The 25,664-nt window shown below is 38.2% G+C and overlaps 1 protein-coding gene across 1 annotated transcript in view; it reads left to right on the plus strand.

The window, feature by feature from the left end:
* Positions 1–4,318: 4,318 nt before the first annotated feature.
* CADM2 (cell adhesion molecule 2) overlaps positions 4,319–25,664 on the plus strand; it is a gene marked incomplete at its 5' end in the record, with an annotated part of 173,812 nt that continues 152,466 nt past the window's right edge. Inside the window, one exon of the mRNA XM_010017566.1 lies at positions 4,319–4,468. Coding sequence (XP_010015868.1) covers positions 4,319–4,468 — 150 coding nt within the window. The remainder of the gene's footprint in view (positions 4,469–25,664) is intronic.

A 25,664-nucleotide genomic window follows, 5' to 3' on the forward strand; every position in this document is an offset into this window, starting at 1 on the left:
AGGACAAGAAATAAAAGGGGGAGGGGGAGTGTTTTTGGAGTAGTGTCAGAGAAAAAACACAGGCATCGTGGTAGACAGTCAGATGTCGGTCCCCATCTGACCCTGTGTCTGAGGATACTCATTTAGGTGTGCAAACAAGAACATGAAGTGCTGAGGGAGAAGTGGTATCAGCTTTGTATCCTCTCCTTCTGTCACTGCTACAGTGAGGTTTCCAGGTCTGAGCTCCACACTTCAGCAGAAAGATGACAAATTGAAGAGGGCACAAAGAGCTACAGACTAATTAAAGGATTAGAAAAATGTGATTTCTACAGAAAGACTTAGGAGCTTGTTTTATTTAGGTTATCAAAGAGAAGGTTAGTGGGTGATATGATCACAGTCTCTAAGTGCCTACAAAAGAAAGAGAAATTTGATCAGAGAGAGGGCTCCTCAGAACAGGTGAAAAGGTACATTAGCCAGTTGATGCTAGGTGCTGCAGTGAGACACATTCAGACAAGGTGTAAAATCCTGTGTTCTTGTTTAAACAGTGATGACTGTTGCTCTCTCAAATAAGTTGCTGAAGGTGCCACTAAGTTTTCCATTACTAGACTTCTTAAGTCAAGTCAGAATGCTTCCATCAGAGGACATTGCCTTGTTCAATCTCTGCTCGCTGAGTTAAGGAAGATACTAAGAAATGAGAGTTTAAAAACTATGTTAAGACTATAACTGTACTATGCTAGAGAACCATAGTGGTAACACCTAGTTGTTGAAATGATGATGAAAACTGATTTCTTTTAACATACCTCTATCTGGCATGGCCTTTAGGCTTGCCTTCTTACTGAGGGCTCGTCAACAAGCATTCTTGATTTAATGGCACTACTGAAATGGATTAGAACCAGCGTACTCAGTGTTGGGAGTATGAATGGTTATAAGTTATCCCAGGTATAAGGGGTTTATCCAAAGCAGATCCCTTGGGGAATGATGTGATTCCGGCCATGGGTCGCTGTGCTGCAGTGGGGGCCTGCTGCCCCTGCAGCTCACCGATGGTACCTAGAAGTGGCTGAGAACACGTTATCTTTGTCACCAATGGCCTCAGCTCTTCATCTCAGTGTGTGCATGGCCTGGCAGCTTTGCTGGCATGCTTCCTGAGCACATGCTACCTACCTATTTAACAGACATGAGCATCTCTCAGAAAATAGTTAGTCCCCCAGGAACCAGAGCTAATCTTTAGTGACATAAAACAACTTCTTTGATACTTGTAATGCTGTGTTAAATGGCACAATGTTGGTGCTTTCTGTAGGGTTCATCTGTCTCATCTAGGCTTTTAAAACCTTTTCCAGTCCTTCCAGTCCCAAAGTTCCTACTTCAATAATCCAAGTAAGATGCTGATACCAACAGTAAAGTAAATCTCATAAATGTTTCTTTGTCTTAGCTATTCCATCATTTATGAATGAGTTTGGTCTTCATTAAGAGGTGTGCAGTATCTGGTCTTGCTTTGCCTATTTTCTCTGTTCCGCCCAGGCTCCCTTCTTTGCAATTGGGCTAATTTCCAGATACAATGGCTCTTTTTTTCTCTACCTCTTTCTCCATTCCAAGTTTCCTATGAAGCTGTGTGCATCTTCTCCAGATCCACACAGCTTCTGTATGGGTAAGGGATAGAATGGTTTCACTTTTATATGCTAGATTAATTCTTGCTTCCAAAACATCAGCATGCAGTAAAGTGGCCAGAGAAAAGAAAGTTCTTTGGACCTTTTTCAGATCATGTCATCTATGGTTTCCATTTAAATGGTTCATCAGAAAAGTTCACCTATTAACCACTCTTCTCATCAAACAAGCCTGTGACTTCACAATCATTAGCAAATGATAGACTACGTATACACTGACACATACACGATAAGAACTATAATATCAGAAAGATAATATAGGGTAATTCTGAGGAGATCTTCCAAATCGTGTTAATAGGGTCCTAAATCATTACAGCAGTTCTTTATTGAACTATCTTCCATTCCTAGTCTGTAATGTAAATGACAGATTTCGCTGTGCTAATCTCTGGCACTAAGCTCTGTTTAATGCTTCTTGTATGCAGAAAGTGTTTTAGCCCACATAGCCTTGTATCCACAACTCATTCTTTAGAAGGTCATTTCTTTGGTAAGATGCCTGTAATTTAGTGGAAGTAATAACAGGCTGTGTGCATTTTTCTGGATTCTTAAAATTCTAATTTAAACGATAAGCGATTTCTGCAGTATCTGGAGGTTCTTTGACACATTGGAATTGAAAGAGGAAAATGGAAGGAAATGACAAATCTTTTCTGCTTGCTTTTTTTTTTTCCCATCCTTGTTTATGATTTTTCACTCATCAAGTATTTCTCAACATGTGGTTTTCAAGAAGCAGGGTTTGATTAATGAAGTGTCAGATATAGAGGATGTCATGAGAATTTTGGTGTTTATTGTTTGCAGCATTTGAATTAGCCATGATGTTTTCAGTATTCCTTTATTTTTATTTACTGTATCTGTTGGTAGTAAATTCCCTTTTATAGTAAATCTCAGTACATGGTCAATTTTGACATTTAGACATCTGCAGGAAGTTGATATTTATACATTTTGATGGAAATCCTTTATTTGTTTATTTATTTTAAACCAAGAGAGCAGAGAGTGATCAACTATCTAGCTGCTAATGCTTTCAGTGATGTAGAAGCTTATGTACCAGGCCTAAAGACATCAAAAAGATGTTACATAGGGAAATGGGCAACTATCAAAACCTGGCTAGAATTCTATTTTTGTCAATATCAGCAGGTCAAATAGAAGTTCAGTTGTTAATCTTTTATTTAGTAATTTCTTACTCTGCTCATTTGAAAACCTGTATACTAGATAATAGACTTCTATATAAAAGGGATGCCTCAGTTTAACTTAGCTTGGGAAACAACTCTGATGAGAGCCACTAAAATAGGATGTTTGTGTGAAGGTTTTATGCCAAATTTGTGATTCCATACTGGTATAATTAGTGGATATTGTATATATGACTTCCTTGATGTACTTGTGTCTGTGAGCTTGTTCACACCTGTTGGACTGTGTGGTAGGACTGTAAAGAGATTTTTCACTTCAGACACATCCCACTTGAGTATCAGTCTAGGCATTGTACTTATTCTGCTAGTCAATCTAGGCATTATACTACTTATGCTAGCAGCAATACCTACCCTTGAGTGCTTCTTATATTAACAGAACCTGTATAAAAGGAGGGGAAGAAAGAAGCATATATTTGATTTAGGCCATTGGATTGTCTTTCTTTTGCATTGTATCCTTGAATGAATTAATATATCTCCCAGGTAATGATGTGGTTTTTTTATTACTGAAGAACTTTTCTTTCCCCATCCGTGTTAAAAATGACTTCCCTGTTTTTACTGTGCTCCCTTGTTATAATACTGTTTGCCAGAATGTGTTGTGCTGTTTGTCAAAGGCTATTCTCACATAAACACTTCAGTCTAACTACGGCATTGAAAATGCTTGTGATTCAAGAAAGTAGCTGATACTGCTCCATTATTGTGTAGAGGTATTTGGAAAACTTCCCAGTAACTTTTCAGGAAGCACTCAATGTGATTCATAATGCTCTAAGATAGAATCACAGATGTGAAAGAGACCTACTACATCATCACTTCCATTTTCTTATGAGATCAGGTTATATTCCCTCAACAGAGGATGCGTTGAGTTTCATATACATTCATGAAACAGAGGATGCATAGGTTCACAATACATTTACTCTCCAACAACTTACCAAACGTGGCAGGAAAAGCATTGTCCTGAGAGTTCCTTAAAAAGCATAAGAAACAGGGAGTCAAGACTGCCTTGTACCTCTATTTTAAAAAGCCTGTGCAGATTTTTGTTATGCTTTCAGGGATGTTTTCAACAGCCATCTAACTGTATTACATGTACTATGATATCTATATAGGGATGTAGCTTGTGAGCCCTATGCAGAGGCATAGCCTGCATGTGTTGCTATGTCTAAGGAGATAAAATTGCAATGTATTTCTTTGGACTTCATTAGTATGACTTTCGGGGGGGGGCTGAGGGTGGTGGTGAGCAGAGGGTTAGGGGGGAGAGAGGGAAAAAAGGTGGGGGGGAAATCCCTATTTCTTCGTTAATCTGTTTCTTGGATACAGAGAATATATTGCAAATATAACTTTATTTCAATTTATTGTACTACCTTTTGTTGTTCAGAATAGATCACACTGAATTCAGGCTCTGTCACCTGTGGGAATTTGCAGCAGTAAATTCAGTTTTACAGCTTAAATCCTTTCTTCTTTTTCTCCCACCCTCTTCCCTTCTCCATCCCTTCCCTCCCTCCTCAGGCAGCCAAGGGCAGTTTCCACTTACACAGAACGTCACGGTTGTTGAAGGGGGAACAGCAAATTTGACCTGCAGGGTCGATCAAAATGATAACACCTCCCTCCAGTGGTCAAATCCAGCTCAACAGACACTGTACTTCGATGACAAGAAAGGTAAATCATTTCCTGAGCTCATGGTTCTGCATCATTTTTTCTAAGAAAGAAATGTTTAAAGCCATTTCCCTTGAATATTTTAATGTGAAAACATTTGCTAGGAATAGATGTTTTCAGCTATAATTATGATATAATCATTTCTTCTTTAGGTGGATCACTGAAGTACTGTCTTCCATACAAAACTGTGTTTTATTATTAAAGGAAAAGAATTATATTTGAAATTCTTGTTGCAAGTTAATTTGGAAAATACTGTTGAAAAATATCTTGGATGAGCATATATGGGCGGTGAGAAGCTGGCAAGGGAAGTAGTCCATAAACCTTGTGACTTGCTTTTATTAGTGTGTGTTTGTGTGCGCACATATATATGTTACGCTTGCATGTGTATAATTCCACTAGTTGCTTCAGGTGTACTGCAGTTCTGTTGTTAGTGCAATACAGAGCTGCTGTGGTAGGGGTTCTTAACAGCTAATAAAAAAGTTCAGTTTTAGTGCCCTGTTTTTTCCGATGATAACGTGCACAGATTTTTTAGTTTTAGTTAAATTAGAGGGGGGAAAAAAGGCATTCCCTACAAAAAGAACAGCATTATCACTGCAGTAGGATATATTTCTGCGATCTTTATCCTAATCCAAAATGAAAAAGCAGTACATTTTACATAATAGAATGTTAAGATAAAGATTACATTATATTCCATAAAGAAATTAAAACTGAAGTTGTGAGGAATAAATTTGTTGCTTGGCTTCAAAATGCAAAAGCTTGGGTGTTGATTTCAGTGGTACAGAAGTTTAACAATATTTTATACGTAATTCTAGTGCTTGAATTTATTCTGAAAGGTGCTACATACTCTAGAACATATTTTAACAAGTGCAGTTATTCCTGTGCTTGAAATTAAAGAGCTGCTGTCCAAATGCTTTGCTGAATGGTGACAAGACTTTAAAACACCTTGTAGGACTGAAAATGCTTTGTGGATCTATGCACTTCAATAGAAGTAGAGTCTAAAACCTGTCATTTTATACCTGCCGAAGCTGCACTCAAAATATGGGGTTTTTTGCTATTAATATAATAGCTGAATTGAATCTCTTGATGGTGTTGAAGTGGTTCCTTTCTCTTTTATCTAATTTCCTGTAGCGTGTAATCATTTGATTTGCAATTTCTTTGAAATCATAAGTACCTTTTGAACACAGGATTGAAGATGAGAGGTTTATAAGGAGCAAACTTTTGAGCTTTAAGTCTAGTCCTGTCACCTTTACTCATATGGACCCCTATATTAATTTACCTGTAATTATTAGTGGTTTGGGATGGGTAAATAATGTCTGCAAAACTAAAAGCAGAGAGAACTTGTCTGTTAGAGCATATCAATACTCAGCAAATCTGTATCTTTTATAAAATAATTGACATTTTAAAGGATGCTGAGAAGGACATGGGAGGACTGCAAATAGCCTAATTTGAGCTTTGTGGCCATTTTGGCGTGAATTGAATCTTCTGTGTACTTTAGCTAAATCTGTACTTTTACAACGAATAATTGAAGTTTGTATTACTTTTTAATATAATGAATTGAAGCAAAAGAACTTGCATGGCATGCAGCATAGTAAGAACTTAGGAGCAATTTATATTCCCCACAGGAAATGTGAGGAGCTGAAGTGTGTAAATTTAAAGGACCACACTCGTTATTGAACTGTTAGCTTGTCCCAAGACATTGAGAAATACTTGACTCATTTTATCTAGGGATTACTGTACATCTGTTAGACAGAAAAACGTCTTGATATGGTCAAGAAAAAATTAAGTCCTTGAGACAGAAGTATTTAGTCTTTGTTACGCTGGTAGAGCTTTGTATTCTATGTGATGTGTCCAGATTTGAATATACTGAGGGGAGTAAGCTGTGCGTCTGAGTCCTACATGGAAAACATGCCTCTTCTGAAAATAAAGCTACAGCTTTCATGGGCAATTTTTCTGTGTGTGCATGTATGTGTTTTCATAAGTAAGAAAGAGATTTCCTTTACAGGCTTTGATGCTGGCGTGTCTGAGTCAAAAGGGAGAGAGATGTTCATGGCTGTGATATCTTGCTGGTTTTCTCAGTAAATGATGGCAAGTGTAACTGTAAAGGCTTTTTTTTCCACCACCTCTCCCAGCCAGCCATATAATTTGGCTATAAAAAGCAGCTTTCTACTAGATCCAGTCATTACATTTAATTTATTGAGAGCAATGCCTCAGCCAAGGTCTTTTCAAACCTGTCTTTTAATGTTAGCCAAAACCAGCCTTCAGATCTTAGTTTTCCTTTCAACGCCATGAAAACTGCTGTTTAATAGCTGTGTTTCTCAAACCCTGAAAATTCATGAAAACTGTTGAGTAGGTGTAGAGTATACAATGGTATAGGGTTAAGTTCTGTGTAGGAAACAGACCCTTAGAAGAGGAGCACCACCAGTAGCCTTTATATCTGTCAAAGCTGATGTTACCATGGTCAGAACTAAATAAAATGTGTGTGCCTTTAACTTTACTTTCCTTCTGTAAGAATGGCAGACGCAGGAATGACAGTATGTTTATGTCTTCTATGTCTGGAAGTGTAACAAAAAATTCAGGGAACTTTTCTATTGATTGCTCTATATTTTAATAAATATGAGAGAATCGGGTAGTAAAGTGGAGGAAGGCAGTTAAGTATCAAAAGAGGGTCCAAACTGCAGCAGGAGATACGGGAGATGACAGCCGTCAACATATGGCAGAACAAGTGACAAAAATACAGCAAATTGTCCATGCATTGAAAAGCCCTCAGCTTCTAGATTAGGCTTGGTGGGACCCCTCTCATGTTCACACTTCTTTCTGAACCCATTTGATTCCTCTATCTTGAAAAAACAGTTTCTGACCAATATAGAAGTTTCTGCGGGCCAGGATAAAAGAGTTGCTTGTGCACAGGGAGGGGATGTCTGCTTCCCAGTCCCATGCCTTTCAACAAGGAGTTAACTATTAGTCTCCATTTCATTCAAAATGGATTACATATTATGAAAAGCATGCTCGTGCCATTTGCTTTTTACTGAACTGTGATGCAATCATTGACATTGAAGTTAGGAGCCGTAGTCTTCCTTTTTCTGTTCTAGATATTCTAAGGAAGCATGGAAATGCAATGAGCCAAATACACTAATACCAAAGCTACGCTGTTAAAGTTACTCTTCTGGTTCTCCATACATGGAGAGCCATGTATGGAGAACCAGAAACATGCCACGGCCACATGTTCTTAAGTACAGATTTTGCTCAGGTAGGAGGATTTTGTGGCTGGTAAAGAACACCTCCATTACCACCCTCCTAGCAATTTAATATTTATGAAGGGGGCAAAGACAGTTTTTAACTTGAGATATTTTTGGCGCCTGGCCTATACAGTCTTACAATGATACAGATAAAAAATGCATAGAGTTTCGTTTCAGAAAAAAGCAATGCTATAAATTTAGTGAACATGAAGCCACATTTCAAAGGTTGTTTCCAGGTCCTCATCACTCCAAGTGCTTGATTTGGGGTTTGCTGTCAATTTAGGCCTAAAATGTGCTTGACTTATTGGGGTAATGGGAACTGGGGGAAGAAAAACAAATCCTATTTTCCTATAGGAAAATGAGTTATAGCTTTATTTTGGTTTATAGCATTATTTCATTAGCTAAGGCAAAATAATGCTCCCCTCCGACTCTTAATTTTACACTCTAAAATAAGTAAAAGCTGGAGTTAACTTTGTCTTCATTATTATTTTAACACACAGTAGTTAAAATATGTGACAATACTAATGTTTGATCTTGTTCATTGGTCTCATTGATGACCTGTCTCCTTCAGTGTGCTGTCTCTCTGTTGTGCTTTCTGGTACTTCTTTTTTTTTTGTGGTTCCTCTACCTTGTAGCTTCAAGGACATTGCTTATCAATTTGATTTTTAACTCTTCCTCTTTCATTTGAAGCATAAAATCTTTACCTAACAAAGAATAGTGTAGTTTGATAAATGGAGAAATGGGATTAAATTTTAATAGGCTTAACATCCTTACCCAGACCCCCCCCTCTTTGGTTTCCCCCACCTAGACAGAATTTTAAAGATCGTGTCTTCCTGGAAAATACAAATTCACAGCTCACCCTGGGCCAGTTCAGATTCTTTGGCAACAAATGCAAATTGCATGCTGCACATGGAATGAGTTTTTCCTTACACAATTTTCAATTAAAATGAATAATTGCCATAGAAACCTCCGTGTCCCTTTATGCACCCAAGTACCTCTAATTGTGTAGCTGCCTTTGGAAGAAGCACAGTGTGCAGCAATGTAGGACTGGCAGATATGATTTTAAATTAATATAGGTTATTTTATCTTCACTGGTGGCGCTTCTTAAGGGTTTCGAGTGGGCAATGAACAGAATGATGTAAATATGAATGCAGATGTATAACAAAAAGTGTGTAGCATGGAAACACAGAGATGGTTGATAAAGAGAAGACTGAAAAGACCCTTCATTTAGCTTGCTATAGCAGCTCCCTTCTCATACTCCCTTCCGGGAGGGAATATAGATACATGTAGAACAGGATATGGAGTTATAAAGGAGACATGTGCGACTGAACAATGGTTGTTGATGTCAAAGGTGTTATATCTCATCAATATAAAAATGTGCAATCAGACTATAAAAATGAAGAGAAACAGTACCTGGTGTATACATACCTAACAGGTTTTCTTGGTCAGGCAAGTGCAAGTGTAAAATAGCCACTCTTCACCTTAACAGAGAAGTTTGCAGGTCTGTTGATAGTAAAGGAAGTCATGTGTTGACATTGACTGTGACAAGTTTGCCACAAACTGACATGTCAGATTATGACAAGACATATGCCTGATGCTAATCATAGATGGCTACGTCCCTTGTGTTTTCATCAAGTAGTAGCACTTTCATGTCTTGCTGGAAAACTAGAAAGCGTATTCCAAGCTCAGGATTATTCATCCCTCAGCAGCAGAATATATTTCTTTAGATGACCTTTGATTTTTTTACACGTAAGAGTACTTGGCATTTATGTAACTCCCTATCATCTTGAAAGCTTTCAGAGATACTGGTACGCTAGGCAAGGGTTATGAGAGGGCACTGTACTTGCAAAGCTCCTGAGAGCTTCTCTGATAGGCATGATGCCTCAGGTGAGCTTGTGGAAACATGTTTGGGTGTAGCAGCTGCCCATAACGTTCTGCATTTGCTCCCCCTTGGGGGTAGCACTATCATGTTAGAACCTGTGGGTAAGTTTGGAGACAGGACAGGTCTCTAATCAAAACATAGTGTCTTCTGGCATACCTGACTGTACTATCAACTCCATGAAAACAACTCTGAACCTTTTACTTTCTCGATATAAAGATATTAAGAGGGCTACTCTGAAATTCACGGTGCACAAGGTATGGGATTTTAATTATAGTGTCGCATATGTCAGTTTGGGAGGATTCATTATTGCAGAGAACTTTTAATTCTTACTGCAACCCCACCAAAATTAAATGGTGATTGAATTGCCATACAAAAGGCTGGCACTTTCAGGCATAAATAACTTGTCTTTCTGATGTTATAGACGTCAGTTAGTTAGCTGTATTTACCCTTCGACTTGTTTTGTGGAAGCCGGACTCTGGGTATTGAATTTAAGTATAAATCCAGTTTACACTATTCTGTGGTGATTCAGCCACAGATTCTAAGCTAAATAAACAAGGAGAGGTACTTGCAAGTGCAAGCTACAAAAATAATTTGAGAGTATTTCTGACCGGGGGGAAACAGTGAACTTCCTTCCTGAAGGACCGTTTAATGATTCTAGTAAGCAGTTGGATTTAAGATGTAGGTGTACATGTAGACAGACAATCCTCAGGCAGAAGGAGGAGGCTTCTACAAAATGAAAGTCAGAGAAGCAAAGAAAATGTGTCCTTTTGCAATGGAAAAGTAGGAAATACATTCTTTAGATTAACTATGCAGACAGGGAGGCAGACAACCTGTGTTGTTGGGAGGACTGAGAGCATTAGTATTTTAAGTAATGTGAAATTGAGTAGCAATGATGAATGGACTTATGTCTCCACCTTCGCATGCTCTGTTTCCTATTACATAATTGAGTGGAGATGGTATCAGACAGTAGATGATGACCAGGCTTAACTCCATCCTAGGGTACGCATATAACTTAGAGATTCACTGTTGCTTAGAGTTTAATGGACCCTTTCAATGGGATAATACACTGTAGTAAGCCTATGACATAGCATAAAAAGCAATGGGAAAAATGAAAGCAACCTATACAGACAAATTACTGAAGTATGATTTGGAAAAGTTGGGGGAAAGGTATACAGAGGAACAGGATTGGTTTTTTTACACCGGAGGTGAATGTAGCTTTTTAATGCCTTGTAACATTTCAGAGGTTTCTAGCATTTAAACAAAAAATTGTCAGAGGTAGAAATCTGGTTTTCACAGAGACCTTTCCGTGCAGATCTTTTAGAATAGTTCTTTCAAGATCTGTGTTTAAATTTAATAGGTTAATGTTGGTCAGATCTTTTGATTTCACAGTTATGCTACACAACCATCAGTAGCTGGCTGGCTGGATTTTTATCTTTCCTCGAGGCCCATGGAATGACCTATAGGAATAGATAACCCAGCTTAAGTCTTTTGGCTGCAATTTTGTTTCTTACTAATGGGTCCTTATGCTCATTCACTCCTCCACGGTGGGGTGGGGGAGAGAATTGGAAGGGCAAACTCAAGAATAACTCATAGGTCGAGTTTAATATGTCAAAGAAACAGACATAAAAAAGGAAGTGATGGGAAGGCAGTAACTCACCTCTCCCACCAGCAGACTGATGGCCATCTGGTCTCTGGGCAATCCCTACTTGGGGAAAAAAACCTCCCAAGTTTTATTGCTGAGCACAGCATCTTATGGTATGGAATATCCTTTTGGTCAGTTAAGGTTAGCTGTCCCCAGTGTGTCCCCTCTGAACTTCTTGGCCACTCTTAGTCTACCTAGTGGGGATGCAGAGTGAGAAACACAGGAGGCCTTGGCACTGTGCAAGCAGTGCTTAGCCATAGCCAATGCACTGGTATCTTAATCACTGTTTTGGTCATAAATCCAAAACACAGCACCATACAGACTGCTGTGAAGAAAGTTAATTCCCTCCTAACCAGACCAGTACACCTTGCCCCTGAGCAATGGGTAGGAAATGAGCTTGAATGATTTTAGATAGTAGTTCCTTAGTGGTCTTAGAGCTTCTGAGATCATGTGTCTCACCTGATCCTTAAGACCCAGGATTTGAAAACAGATTGCCACTTTTGAAAGCCAGAATTCTTGTGTTCATGCATCTTAAAACAGATAATGTGGTAAAAGAGAACAGGAGTCTGTTAAAGCATCTTGACAGTTATTGTCTGTATGACTGTGAAAATTACATTTTAAAAATGCATTACAATGCATTAGAATATTATTTCATTGCAATAAATTAGTAGAACTACTCCCACTTACAGCATTTATTTTTTCATTTCTTAGCAGTATTAAGTGAGCAAATGAGCACATTGTAGAGATGGCTGGGAAGTGTAGGAGTTTGCATTATATTGTGCTGAAGTGTGGGTATGTGCAGAAATTAAGTTTGCCAGCGCTCAAGCTAAATGGAGAATGAAGCTGATGCATTGGAATATGATGAAGCGAAGCAGTAGTTGTGATGACACTGCTAAGATTCTCTGTTAAGAAGTTTCATGATGCTCAGACTGATGGCTATTTTTGTTTCAAATGGCAAAGAATCTTCTAAGGAGTGTGAAATCGGGGGCGGGGGGAGGAGGTTCAAAAAAAAGGATGGAAAGAGAAATTTCATGTACCTGTCCTCTCTGAACTGGTTGTTTGTGTGGATGAGCAAAACTTCCTGGGCTTCTGAAGAAAATGGACTTATTGCATTAAATTCTGAACCCGTTGTTTTCTTTCAGACAACTCTTAGAGCAAATGATAGCTAGGAACAATTTGAGTGCAGAGAAGGGCAAGTGGGAGAATACGCTCATGATGATAAGCGGTAGATCCAGGATCAGTATTGCTCAACGTTGTACATCATAAGGAACATGACGGTAGGCAGAAAAAGACATTTTGTTTTTAATCAGGAGCACAGTGAACAGTGTTCCTTAGGGAAAGTGGAAGTTCTATTTCTGAAGAAACTAGGTGACAGGTGAGAGTGCCGATTGTTATATCGCAACGTGCTCAGTACAGTAGAGTCACAGGGATGAGAGAATTAGCAGACAGACCAGAACTTGGATGTTTTGGGATTGTTAGGTCCAGGAAAACTTAACTTTAGAGAATAGAAAGAATTGACTTTGCAAAGAATAGCTGTTATTTGCAAGCCTGGTGAAAATTATGCTTCTAAAAAGAAAACAGCAGTAGAAGTTGAAGTGCAAATATTTAGAAATGGCACATTAGTGACAGTGCTTTAGGATAAAAGCATAAAAATATTTAAAAGTGAAAGACAAGCACAGAACATTCAGATATTCCCAGGGCAGAATATATTGTGTATAGAAACAAGAAAAAATCCACATGGTAAGTACAGTTATGACTTTGCATCTGGATGACAAAACTCTAACAAGGGCGAACCAGAAGCCCTTGAAAACATGACAATAGCTGCATGGCACAGTGCCATGAAGAGACACCTGAGCTAGTGCTTAAGCTAGCTAAGACGTTTCTGGCAGGTCTGTTCAGATTCCACAAGGATTCTCCACACTGGCTAGTGATACTGGAAACAGTGAATCAGAAACTGAATTTGAAACAGAAACTGAAATTGAATGCAATATAATCACAGCAGCCCTAGCTGTAACAGCAGGGGGTACAGTCACTGTCATTCCAGCTGCTTTTGGAAGTGTTAACATGGAGATTAACTATCACTCAGTAAATGCTGGAGGAGTAAAAACACAGCAGGTCAAGGAGAAATGATTCAGCAACATATTTTTAGGGAATTACCCAACTGGATGGAAAACAACTCCAAAGGATATGACTGAAGGACAGTGACTACTATGTAGGAAAACAGTAAACAAAGCCTCTTCTATCAGCATGATACAGAATTCCCAGTCGGGATTAACTAGACCTGAGACAACTGGATTCCAAACCCACCCCAGAAGCTGGTTTGATAACACGGTTGTACCTGTGGACTTCAGCCATCTGCCTTTTGAAATTACAGCTTCTCTGGGAAGACGGAGGCTTGCCAGGCTGTGTATTTCTGACATTGCTCAGTCAAACATGGTAGAGAAATATCAGAGCTACCTGTGATCCCAGATGGCAAGTCCCCACAATGCATTAGCAGGACTTAAGGGTTTATCGACTAGGGGATAAATTCCCTCTGAGTTAGAGCTAACTGGCATACAGTGAGTGTGAATGTCTCTACAGCATGGTTTCCTTCACTTCCATTTTCACGCTTAGCAAGGGTGAAGACAGCTTGGGTCTTTTTTCACTGGTAGCATGGATTTGCTTTAACCTAAAATGGAGAAGGTACTACTAAAGGCTCTCTTTTAGCCACTCTGTATAACACAGGAAGACTTAATGGTAAAAGACTGGGCTTCTTAATGTTTAAAAACTATAGTAGAGCAGAATGATATTTTTATTTTAAATAGTTATCCTAAAAAAGTAAGCCCTTGTTGACTGTCACCATGTGATATAAAGGAATGAGAAATCCTGGTTTTGTTTGGGATCAAAAGCTGCTGGTAAAAAGCCCAAAAAGCAAAACAAATTATTAAAAAGATGTATAAGGTATCTACTGAAATAAATTCGTGCAAGTTGCATACTAAATCTTAACTGAATTTGTTAATACCTCCTGCATATTACAGTCACCCCTTATCATGTGAATATAAATCCCACTGTATCACCAAAACTAGAATATCTTATTTAAATTTCCATTGGCAGTGGGAAAGACAGACAAATTTTACCACCGGATGTTATGAAGCCAGTCTAAAAGCCAGATGATTAATTTATTGGAGGATCACAGTATTAAGGTCAGGCAAGCTGAGGATTTTAATATATCCAAAGATTTAAATCAAGGCAGTAAATGCACAGTTTCGTAGTGCCTGGTCCCAAAAATATTCCATTTTAAATTTTTGAGGTGGAGGTGGAGGATCTACCATTATTGGAAGTGCTCATCTCTCCACTTTCTTTCTGGTAGAAACTTGTTTAAGGAACTTCCCTCTATGATTGTTTCAGCACAGAAAGTGTAACAAATCATCATGTCCTGGATCTTTAAGGATCTGTGTGCGGAAAAGTAATTGCTGATGAGCTGCTGATACGGGTTGAAAATCCTCAATAACTCTGTGAGAGACGGTGTGATGTTCTGCTGTGAGCCAAAGAAAATAACTTTAAATTGAACAGAAACAAGAACTGAATCAACCTGGATGAGATTATTTTCAGAGGTGTGTACTCTGGGTAAAAGGAGCTTGAGGAAACACAAAACCCAAAAGGCAATTGTGTAAATGGAGGAGAAAAAACCCCAACAAACTAGTACCACACAGTACAAACGTTAGTTCGAGGCATGCTAATAGATGTTAAAAAACAATTAAAAAACCATGCCTGTAACAGCTAATCTACAGTAACTTGGTGATAATTATTGTTACCTATATATTATTTGTCAAATATTAATAAGTTTCCCGAATGATTCTTAAAGAATGTAAAATAATTACAAGATTGGGAAGAAAATAAAGCTTCTGAAATGTAAAATCAAATCAATGTGTAAGTGAAGTGTAGAGACTAAAAGAACCCTTTTTGAAAGAAAAATACAGATGTGAATTTCCATCATGGAGCCTGAGAAGTCAAAAAGCAATTTTCTTTGTATGTGGCAGCTTGCATAAGGCTGTGGCTGCATCCCAAATGCCTTCCAGGTTGGTGTGATATGGATAAACTGTTGGAACAACCATTATTTTTTCTTTCCTTGCATCTCAGCTCTAGCTTTTAAAGCAAAGCCCCATTGATCAGTCTGATCAAACCTTTTAAATGTAACCTGTCACAAGCTATTATTATTTTATTTCTATCTCTAGCTGTGCTGTCCAGTAGCAGCCTAAGAGAATAACACCATGCAACTACACTGACAGCTCAAACGTACGTTAAAGGGAAGCAAAACCAACTTAAACAGAATTGTTCATTGTCTAAAATAACATGTAAAGCAAAAAATACAGTGTCATCTTACTAGATCATTCTTCCTCTACAGATTATCTTGTTGTGGTTCAGTTTATGCCAGTGAACAAAAACTTGGTTTATAAAATGTACATGGCAGGATTCAATCTTAGCACGTATATTTATTTTTCCTCAAACAGGACATATTTTCCCTTCTGATACCCATCAGATTTTTTAGTCAATTTTTCAGCCTAAAAATAAAGTGAGTGTCATCTGTATTTTTCCCATCTTGAACAAAATTGTCATGTATCTCGGTGCAAATCCCATCATTTCTATTTTAATACCATGGTTGTGCTGCTTGCTAACACAGAGAAAAAAACAACCTGTCTGAGTAGAACTGTGTTGAATGATCATGCCAAACTTGATCAGACTTGCATGAAACTACATGCAATATGGTAAGTAATACACAGAACTAGTACTTAGGATACTTGTAATTAATACAAATAAGTGCAGGCAAGACTTAAATTCTCAATTCTGCCTTATTTAAAAGAAGACAAAATTCTAATGACTTGCAAAGCAATTCATAGCATATAATTATGGGTATAGAATAGTACCCTTAAGTCCTTTTTACCTCAGTTACACATAGAATAAGTTGTATCAGGAACTAAAGCTGTAGGAAATGAACAGTTGCACTATTGATACTAGAATCAAACACTTCTGGTTTTGCTTGCTGTTTGAGCAATTGTGTGGTGAACAAACTTAAAAATTGTTATTATATTAAAAATACATATGAATAATTCAATCTCTTAATTGTCAAAGGTTGCTAAGGAGAATCACAGAGCAGTCACATTCCATTTCTTTTAACAGCATGATAGGAAGTTTTTGCTCACAATTAATGCAATGATTATCTAAAAATGAGAGATGGGGTCTGAGAAGTAACAAATTGCCTCTGTTGAGTTGAACCATGGGGAATTTCTGGAAGATTTACAATTGTATTGGCTCATTGCTTAATCAGATGGCAGAAAGATGTTCTCAGTATGTATTCCTTTCTTTAGTGGAAGAAGCGATTAACCCAGGCCAAATGCTATCTTGAAAGACTTTTTTCTTCCAACTACCTAGCGAAATCGTATTTCATCCCTGTTTTGGTACTCTACGGATGCACCGTGTGTTCAGCTGATGTTCTTGATGGAAGACATTTTGGATAATTTTTAATTTCTGAAGAGTAGATGTTTATCATAGTCACATCTTGTGAGAAAACCAGAAGAGGCATGAAGACTATGTAAGGACTCAAGACAGCTGAGCTCTTGGCAAGTGTAGTAGCAACACTTTACATGCTCCTGCCTCCAACTGTCTGTCCTGCCCCACTGCCAGATGTTAGTTAGAGGCATTGTGAAAACAGTAGCAGAAGGGAATTTGCTCTTTGCCCGTACAGGAAAATTTGCAGCTGGTTTCCTTCTGATTCTATTCCTTTGTTCTGAGTCTGTTATGGGAGTGGTAATTGCTAGTGTTGGGAATAGAGTCCGAGGCTGTTTCTTAAACCACCATTGTTAATTCCATCAAAGCATTTATGCCACAACTCTTAGGCTGTTATAGAATAACTCTCCTCTGCAATCCTCTGGTCTGCCTGGGGAGCTCTCCTGACAGTTCTGATCCACTGGAAAAGCAGAAATGTCGACTTAAAAGTCAGACGTGTATCTGCATTAGTCAGAACTTTCTTAGCAACTGACTCACACATACAGAATTCTCTCCCTGTGCAGATAAGCCAGGATTGTGAATGGGTATTTTTTCAGACCTGTTCAAGGTTTCGGTTTCCTTTTATTAACATTTAAAGAAAAAATGCTCATTTTCCTTCTTGCAATGCACAGTGCTTTGATGCTGCCTGTAAATTTTTTGCATTTCATATGTCTGTCTTCCTGCAGATGAGCATCTGTTAGCATGGGGCTGAGGGGGGGGAGCCATGGAAGGGTGAGGGCTTATTCCTTCTTTCTTTGTTGCAGTGTCCGATTTCATACTGGAATTGTTCTTGCACTTAACTGGAAAGATCATCTTAGAGCTGAAGCAAGTAGGAGCCTTAAAGTCATGCATCCTGCTGTTCCTGTGAGTCAGGAGGCTGAGCGCAATCTGCGGCGTTCTCGTTAGAATACCTGTCTCAGCCTCTATTCACGTGAACGACACATGCCTGATCTTACACCCTGAATTAACGCCTCCAAAGGGCTGTGAGAAGGGAACGTTGTTCACAGTGAAGAACAGAAAATACTTGGGGGAAAAAAGAGTACCAGGCTCCTGTGTATTACCCTTCTCTTCTGTAACAGGCATGCTTAGTCATCTGCTTAGTCATCAAGTCGTCTTGCCTTTGTTTGTCTTTCAAGCATAGCAAACATGCTCTGCAGGATTCTTTACTGCTCAGCACTGTAAGGAAAACTTTCTTTCAGTCTATCCTACTTCAGAACTTTACCAGAGTGAGACCTAGACTTGCTGTCTGGAAGGAAAATGACACCATTTCAATATTCTCTTCAAAACCCAACATCAACCATTGAGCTTGATTGAGGGGGGAGAAAGTGCCCGGCGTGAACAAGCTCTTTTAAAAATAATTCTAAATAAAATATTTATTTCAGGCTTATATATATAAAAAGGAAACTTATTGTAAAATGAAAATACTCTATTTCCGCCCTATCAAAGCAATTAATTTTTCTTTTCAAATACAAAATAGAAAATGAGACATTAATATGTCAGTAAGTGTATTTTTCAGTGAATAATGCACTTTTGTCAACATGGTTTCTTAGTAGTTTTGTTTCAAACACATCAGCCCATCTGCACAGATTACTGATAAAGCATCATTCAATTTTTTTGTCTCTATTTACTTCAAATTGAAAGCTAGATTTAATATAGGGTTTGGTTTTCTTGCCTTACGTCACCCACTCATGACAAGTGTGGTATGTTGGAGCAGAGGAAAGAAGCAGGTTCACGTGTGCAAGAGTTGACCTAAATTTCAGTCCCTCAGAAAATAGAAGCAAGGCATGAACCTTGGCACCAGAGAGCCAAATGCCTCCAGCACAACCCGTTTCTTGGAATGGCTCTGCCCTAGACTGGCGAGTTTTACCATACTATCAGACCAATGTCCAGTTCTCAAAGAGGGGAGATCAAGTCGCTGGGTTTGAGAGCTCGGAGCTCAGTTCCCTGTTCCATCACAGATCCACTGAGGGCTAGGGACACCTGTAAATGCCTGCCTGGAGATAATGAAGGGATGGCATTATAAGGTAATTTGTCGCTAAAGAGCATTACTTGGAGTTGTGAAAAGGTCTGGCAAAGGTACAGCTGGATCATTTTAAGATTCTTTTGTGTCATTTTCTGGTGGGACCAATTCCTAGTAGAAACAGAAGCAGAGAAGATGGCTGCTTCTTTTTTGCTGGGGCATCTTCAGTTTTTTTCTGCTTATTATCATAAAGAAAACAACGCCAATTGGGACAAAGAAAGGTACAGTTTACAAGTCCTTTAACCATTTACTTTTTCCTCATTAAAGATTAGGACATTATTCACATCCGTGCTTTAAGTAGGAGGGTAAAAAATCAAGATGCACCTTTATTTTGATGTCCTGCTTTTTTGCTGAACTCTTCTAACTCCTGAGGAAACTAAAAGTATGATATAAAACTTGTTGTGGCTTTGTGTAAAATAGCTCACTTCCGTAATGCTAGCCTTTTAAAATCCAGCTTGGTTTGAATATTGAAGTTAGCAAGGAGGTGCATACTTCTACCCATTTATAGATGAAAGTGTGCTAAGCAGAAAGACATATTTTACCCAGGCTTACAATCTAAGTCCTTGCTTCATTACTCACATTATTCTCTGCTGACTATTTCATTTAAGGTGATGTAAGAAAAGTTCATTTCAAGCATATTTCTTTCTGTTTTGTCTCTGCTACTTGAGCTGGAGTTCATCACCACAAGATGATGCAGTGCCACATCAACAGACAATGCCGAGACTCCCAGTGACAGTCGTAAATGCTTTCCTATCATGTTATGTTTGAAGCACTTCTTTTGAGAGCCTATAGAGGAATTCAGAAAAGCTTGTGCTATTTCCTGGAATTTTTAAGCCTGGATGAGCTTGGACTCATCCTCCAGATCAATGTGTCCTAGAGTGTATAGCATTTCTTTTTAGAAAATGAAGAGGATTTACTGTCCAAAGAATGTCAGCCTTGCTGCTGAAGAGTTTAAGAGGTGCAGTTCATCTGTATTTAACAAAATGCGCTGGCTGTGATGTTGTCAATCTGTAATGAGGTAAGTTAAGGGATCTGTATACAATCTATCAGTGTATTGCAGCTTCCCGAGAGGCTGGTTTTCACACTGGTTAGTAATAAACCCATTTTGCAGAAAAAAAATCACATGCCTATTAATATAGATTATCTCTTTCAGACTGTGTCAGAATCTTCTCCTTTCTCCTAAGACAGTTAGATAGTCTACATCTATTTTCTTCTCAAACATGGGTGAGAGTAGCAAAGGAAAAGAGCAAATGGCAGTGATTTGAAAACACCCTTATTCATTATATGTGCTTTGTAACAGTTTTGAAGAAAGATATTCAGGGAGTCATATTTTGTTCCTATTTCTTCTTTTAACTACCAACAATAAACAGAGGGTTTTTTTGGTTTTATGTCAAACTGATCAAGGCACAATAGATCAGAGTTGTCCTTCAAGATGTAATAGAGGCGATAAGGATTAATTTCTAGTTTTAAAATGTGGAAATTACTCTCCTTGTCGGAGATCAGTATGTCACCCAGTCATCCCCCCATTACCACCGTTTAACTTATGATAAAAAGGGCCTTGCATCTCACTTTACAGGCATGACATGAAGGAGCCCTATTAGTAAAGATTTAATAGGCCTGGAATAGAGGGTAATAGAAATTGAATGGGTGTAATTTATGTGGTACTAGCAACAATATGATCTGAGAACCTTCAAAGATTTTCACTTCTGCAGTGCTTCGAAATGAGAAGGTATTTTCAAGTCGTGTTCCTGCAAGGTATGTACTGTCAGTGTGGGTTTTTTCACACTTGTTCGGGAATTTTGTTGAGTGTATTTAAGCTGAAACGTTGGAAGAATATTCATTTTGTAGCCAGTATTCCTAGTGAATGGTAGCGTATATAATTGCACCAACTCACGCTCTTCCAAATTCTCCCTCATTAATATTTTAACCTGTTGTCCAGTTCCAACCTATTTGAAAGACAGTTTGGATATCAAATATTTATAAATTCATGAGTAGTACCAGTAGGGAAAAAAGCGATCTGGATTTATTCTGCTACTGCGAGAAAGGCAAGTAGAATTTTGTTGTTCTCCACTTGAAGAGGCAGAGACTGGCAGCTGAGATAGGAGGCAGCCAGTCACCTCATACAGAACTCCAGACTGGAAGGGTAAATCCCACTTGTTTCATACCCAGCAGGGAAGGATGGAGAAGGAAGCTCAGAATTCTTGTAAAAGGGGAAAATTAATTACTGTCATATAAACATGATGGGTATAACTTCTTGGGAGTTCAGTTTTCAGCAGCTCTTTGCTGAATAATTAACTAAAAACTCATTAAAAGCTAGCACTTTAAAAACTGTCTGTGTGTTCAAGAAGTAAAATTACTACAGACTGAACTCCAGGCTCAGTCCTGAAGATAAATACATGCCAACAGTTGCCTAATAGACAGGTTTTTTGTGTAACAGGCCAAAATATGACCTCGCATAGCAGATACAACTCTGCCCACTTCAGTAACGTTAGCTTGCTTATGTAAGGATTTAATATGGCTCCACAGTTCTAGATGCAGAAGTCTATAATATGTGAACATGAAAATGCTCTCTTTACTGGAGCTTGACTGAAACTTTAGTGATCTGCTGTTGAAGTGGACACAGGCAAGTGCTCATTGGAATCCAGTGTCTATTCCCATGGTTAAAGGGAGTTTAAAAGTTTGACTCACTATAAAGAAGGCAAAATGAAGAAGAAAATCTTCTTTCTGAAATTTTAAGCCATTTCTGAACAGAGTAGGAAAAAATGATCCATAAAATACCCATCTAAATGATGATTACTGTCTCAGCAAGTAAAATGGCTAGTTTGACCATGTAAGGATCAACATTTCTGTACAAAAAGAAATAGAGCTGAAAGGTTGTGTGAGTAATGACGACCTCTCCCACTGTTAAAAATTCCTTGGGGGGAAAAAATACAGTAAAGAAGAAAATCAACACCATTAAGCAGACTAATTTACTATTTTATGCTTAAAAACAATGCTAGGTTTATGAAAATGTAGGGTAATGTGATGTGGAAAACGGTCCTTAGGCATGTCAGTAATACCAGATTGCAGCTCTTTGGAATTGAATAATGGGCTTTGGCAGTCATTCTTTGAAATAGTGTACACTAGAGACAGGTAGGTTTTATATTGGAATAGGACGTGGAACTTAAAAGCATTAAAATGAATTATGGAAAACTATTTCTCAGCTGATGAGATTGTCTCTGTGAGATTAGAATAACAAAACAAATCTGATAGTTTGCTTGGGATCTTTGCTACGTTTGGCTATAACATCATGTTTTATAAGATAGACTTTTATTTGTGCAGTGCATGAATGGAAGCCTTATGGTGGTAATTGAGTAGGATGATAATAACGTTGGAAATTTACTGAGAACTATTTCCTGAATTGGTTTTAAACCACAATTCCAGAATAAAGGTGCTGGAAGTTGAGTAATTTGGGTGAGATTCACTTAACTGGGATCCTGACTGAAACCCTTCCTACAGGAGTTACAAGGTGGATTTTTAGTTGAACAGTAAGCTTATAATATACTTTAGAATCTTTTGGGAGAAAGTACTTGTATGTTCATTGTCATTTACTCCTTGTGAACATCTGGTTTTGTCTGAATTATTTTACAAATCTGAGACCACGGTGTAGAAGATGTACAACAACAGGGAAAATGCAAGTGCCTTATGCACACTGCAGGCAAACCCTCTTCACTTTTTAACACCAAGACTTTCTATAAGAAAGGGATTTCTGGCACTTGGCCGTACTTTAGATAGTGTTTCACGTCAGGATTTGTGTTTTGCATCCTAATCTTAAAACAAATGGGCTCCTAGATGTTAATTACTTGCCCAAGGCGCTGAGGCAATGAGTTTCAAAGCTAGGGTGGAAACAACAGGAAGTGTCTGGCTTGTAAGTACCCTGTTAGACAAGGTATTCTCCCAAATGTCAAATACTAGTTTATCGAAGTAACTGATATAACAATAATAATGCATTGGTTTTGATTGATGACTCATATTTGTTTATATGCAAGACCTAGGAATTACTTTAAAAGTTTCTGTATTAAGACCCTTTTTTTCAGAGGCAGTTTAACACAGCGTGTCAGTCCTTTTGTCTTCTGAGATAATGACTTGAATCTTATTCTGTAAGTGTCACCCGGAGAATAATTATCTTTGCGTTACTATTCAAAACCAGAGTTTGGTTGATTTCTTTTAACTTGACAACCATGTTTCTTTGGTTCAATAAATGTTATCAGGCATTCTTAGGCTGCTCCTATTGCATCAACTTTAATTAGTTTTTGATTGCTGTTAATTTCACAGCTTTTTCTCCTTAATAAATTGCATCAAATATGCTTTATTTCTTTGTTGTTGTATCAAGTTTAATAAGTTTTGTGCTTTGCTTACTCTATTTTGCTTGTTCTTTTTAAAATAAAACCTTCCCCACAGCTTCTTCCTCTGAATATACCTCTGAGTCACCAATTCTGACGTTGGTGGTTAAAGGAGCTTATAGAACCCGTGATCAGTGAACCTGTCTCTCTCCAGAACTGTGAGAGTGCCCCCGTCTCACCAGGAAACACTAGTGGTGAATGTGGCCCATGATAGAAAAATCACTACTGTGCTTTGCACAGTGGTACAATTTACAGTGTGTTTTTTACATTACAAAGACATGCTGCGGACTTTAAATGCAACATTTCTTCTCAGCTACCTAGAACAAGAGCAATGTAATTCAAATGGAAGTCTGTTTCCTCGGTAGGGTAGTGTGCGAGTGAACTGCTTAGCTAGCTTGTGAAACTGATAGGCCTGCACCATTATTCTTTAAATATAATTGGGTGCTTTTGGAAGAGCACATTTTGTGGGAAGAGTGATAGGACATTTCATGAGAACAACCAACTCCCTCCCTAACCATCTAGTCCTAATTAACTTAAGTTCTAAGTTAATGCATAAGTCTAAATGCATAGACTTGGAATTAGACCCTTGGCATTCTCTAGTTTTCCTGACTCACTAATTTATAGGTAATGTTTGGTTCTTTCCAAACTCAATTTAACCCATGGTATGTAGGAAAGATGTCGTTTTAATGTCACTTCTTGGCATCATCTGGAAGTCTTTGTGCTCCTTGTTATTTTCTTCACTTTTGCATGGTTTCACTGAAGATTTCTTTAGCAAAAATCTTCAAGATTTTGAGCAATGAGTGTCAGAAAGGTCCTCAAATAACATTGAGAGCTGAGATTTCAGTACGCTGCTTCTCTCTGTAGAAGGCAGAGGTTTCAAAGAGACAAAGGAGGCAGAAGCCATATGTCAGAAAAGAACTGAGGAATGAAGAAGGGACATAGGTGGCTTCAAAGATGCTCAGAATAACATCTAAAAGAACACTACAGGACAGGAAAAGAGATTGTCTTAATTTACTTTCAAGTACTTAAGGTTTCAGTAGCAGAATGACTTTTCAGTGAGATACCGTGGGGGTAGAAACTGACTCAGGGGAAACTGGTAATTACAGAAGAAGAATTTTATGCTTAAGGCACTGGGTTAGGATTCATGAAATGTGGCTTGAATTTCTCTTTCAGTCAAAAGCTGCTTCTTTAACTGTTAGTAAATAAGATGGAGTATCATTTTCAAAAATGCCTAAATAATGAGAGAGGTGCCTGAGCAAGTTAAATTTTTAAGAAAGACTTAAGACCATAAAATAGTATTTAGAGAATTTTGGATGTCTACAATTGGATAGGGGCATGCCTTTTTTACCGGAAAGCTTAGAGGATGGGTAGATTCCTACTTCTGTTCATGTCCTGAGTTACCTCAGCTAGGGCAGCTAAGTCCTATCAATATCTAAGGCCAGGTTTAAGTTTCTGAGTAACCAGTCTCTTTCTCTCATAAACAAGATCCTTGCAGAAGGTATTAATGGCTTGCCCATTGATTTAATGGAGGCAATGGGAATGTTTAGCCATATTTCTGAAATGTTTCCCTTGTTCAAACATTAAATCAACACTAAAAAGACCCCTCCTACCTTAGTGGCTTAATATTCAATGTCACCTTCAGTCTAACAGACTCCAAATGTATATTTTTGATTTCTCAGAGAAGATCCTTGACCATCAGGCACAAGCGTGTGAAGGCTTTGATCACTTCTTTAAGGAAAGGCATGTTGTTGTCTGTTTTCGGTAACAAGTGCTCTTGCATCTGTCCCTCCTAAAATTGTGGTCCAGAGAGAATGAATTTTCAAGGCTTTTCACAAGCTTTTGTGTGGTTTCAGCATGGGGGTAGGGATTAGAGAGAGGATTAGGAACCCTTACCTCTTTGGACACCTAAGGAGACAGTCTTCAGGTGTGGTTTTCATTTTGGCAAATAAGCGCCTTTGGAAATAGGGCCATCAGTCTTTCTCAGCTTCCCTATGCTGCCTGTGACTTGGACTGTCTAAGTTTTCCCTTCTTTTGCCTCTTCTGTGCCTTATATACTTATTACACATATGAGGGGTGGGGGTGTCTTCCTCTTTGTTAGTGTACAGTGACCTTAAATTAAAGATGTGGGTTTACGTATTTGTATAACAACCAGAGCAAGTAGCAATTGGTATTTTCTTAAGAGCAGGCTTTGAGGCTGCTTTGCTTTTTTCAAGTGGAAAGTGTGTAGTATATTGGATAACCTCTAGCAAATTTAATAATATTGGTTTGCTTCTCTGTCAAGGTTCTTTCAGAGTTTCTCTAGCTAGAGTCAGGAAAGATATATTCTTTATTCCACTTATAAGACTTTACAAGTAACCTTTTTTCTTCTGAATTTATGAGTTTCCATCATAGTCTTTCCCTTAGCAACACCATGTATAAAATTATTGCCAATGTTTCAGATTGCTGACTTATTCTGAGCAATACCTTCTTTTTCCTAAGACCCGATATTTAAAGTGTAGAACTGTTATTCTGGAA

Source organism: Nestor notabilis, unplaced genomic scaffold (genome assembly GCF_000696875.1).
Source record: "Nestor notabilis isolate BGI_N333 unplaced genomic scaffold, ASM69687v1 scaffold2447, whole genome shotgun sequence".
NCBI classification, from domain to species: domain Eukaryota; kingdom Metazoa; phylum Chordata; class Aves; order Psittaciformes; family Psittacidae; genus Nestor; species Nestor notabilis.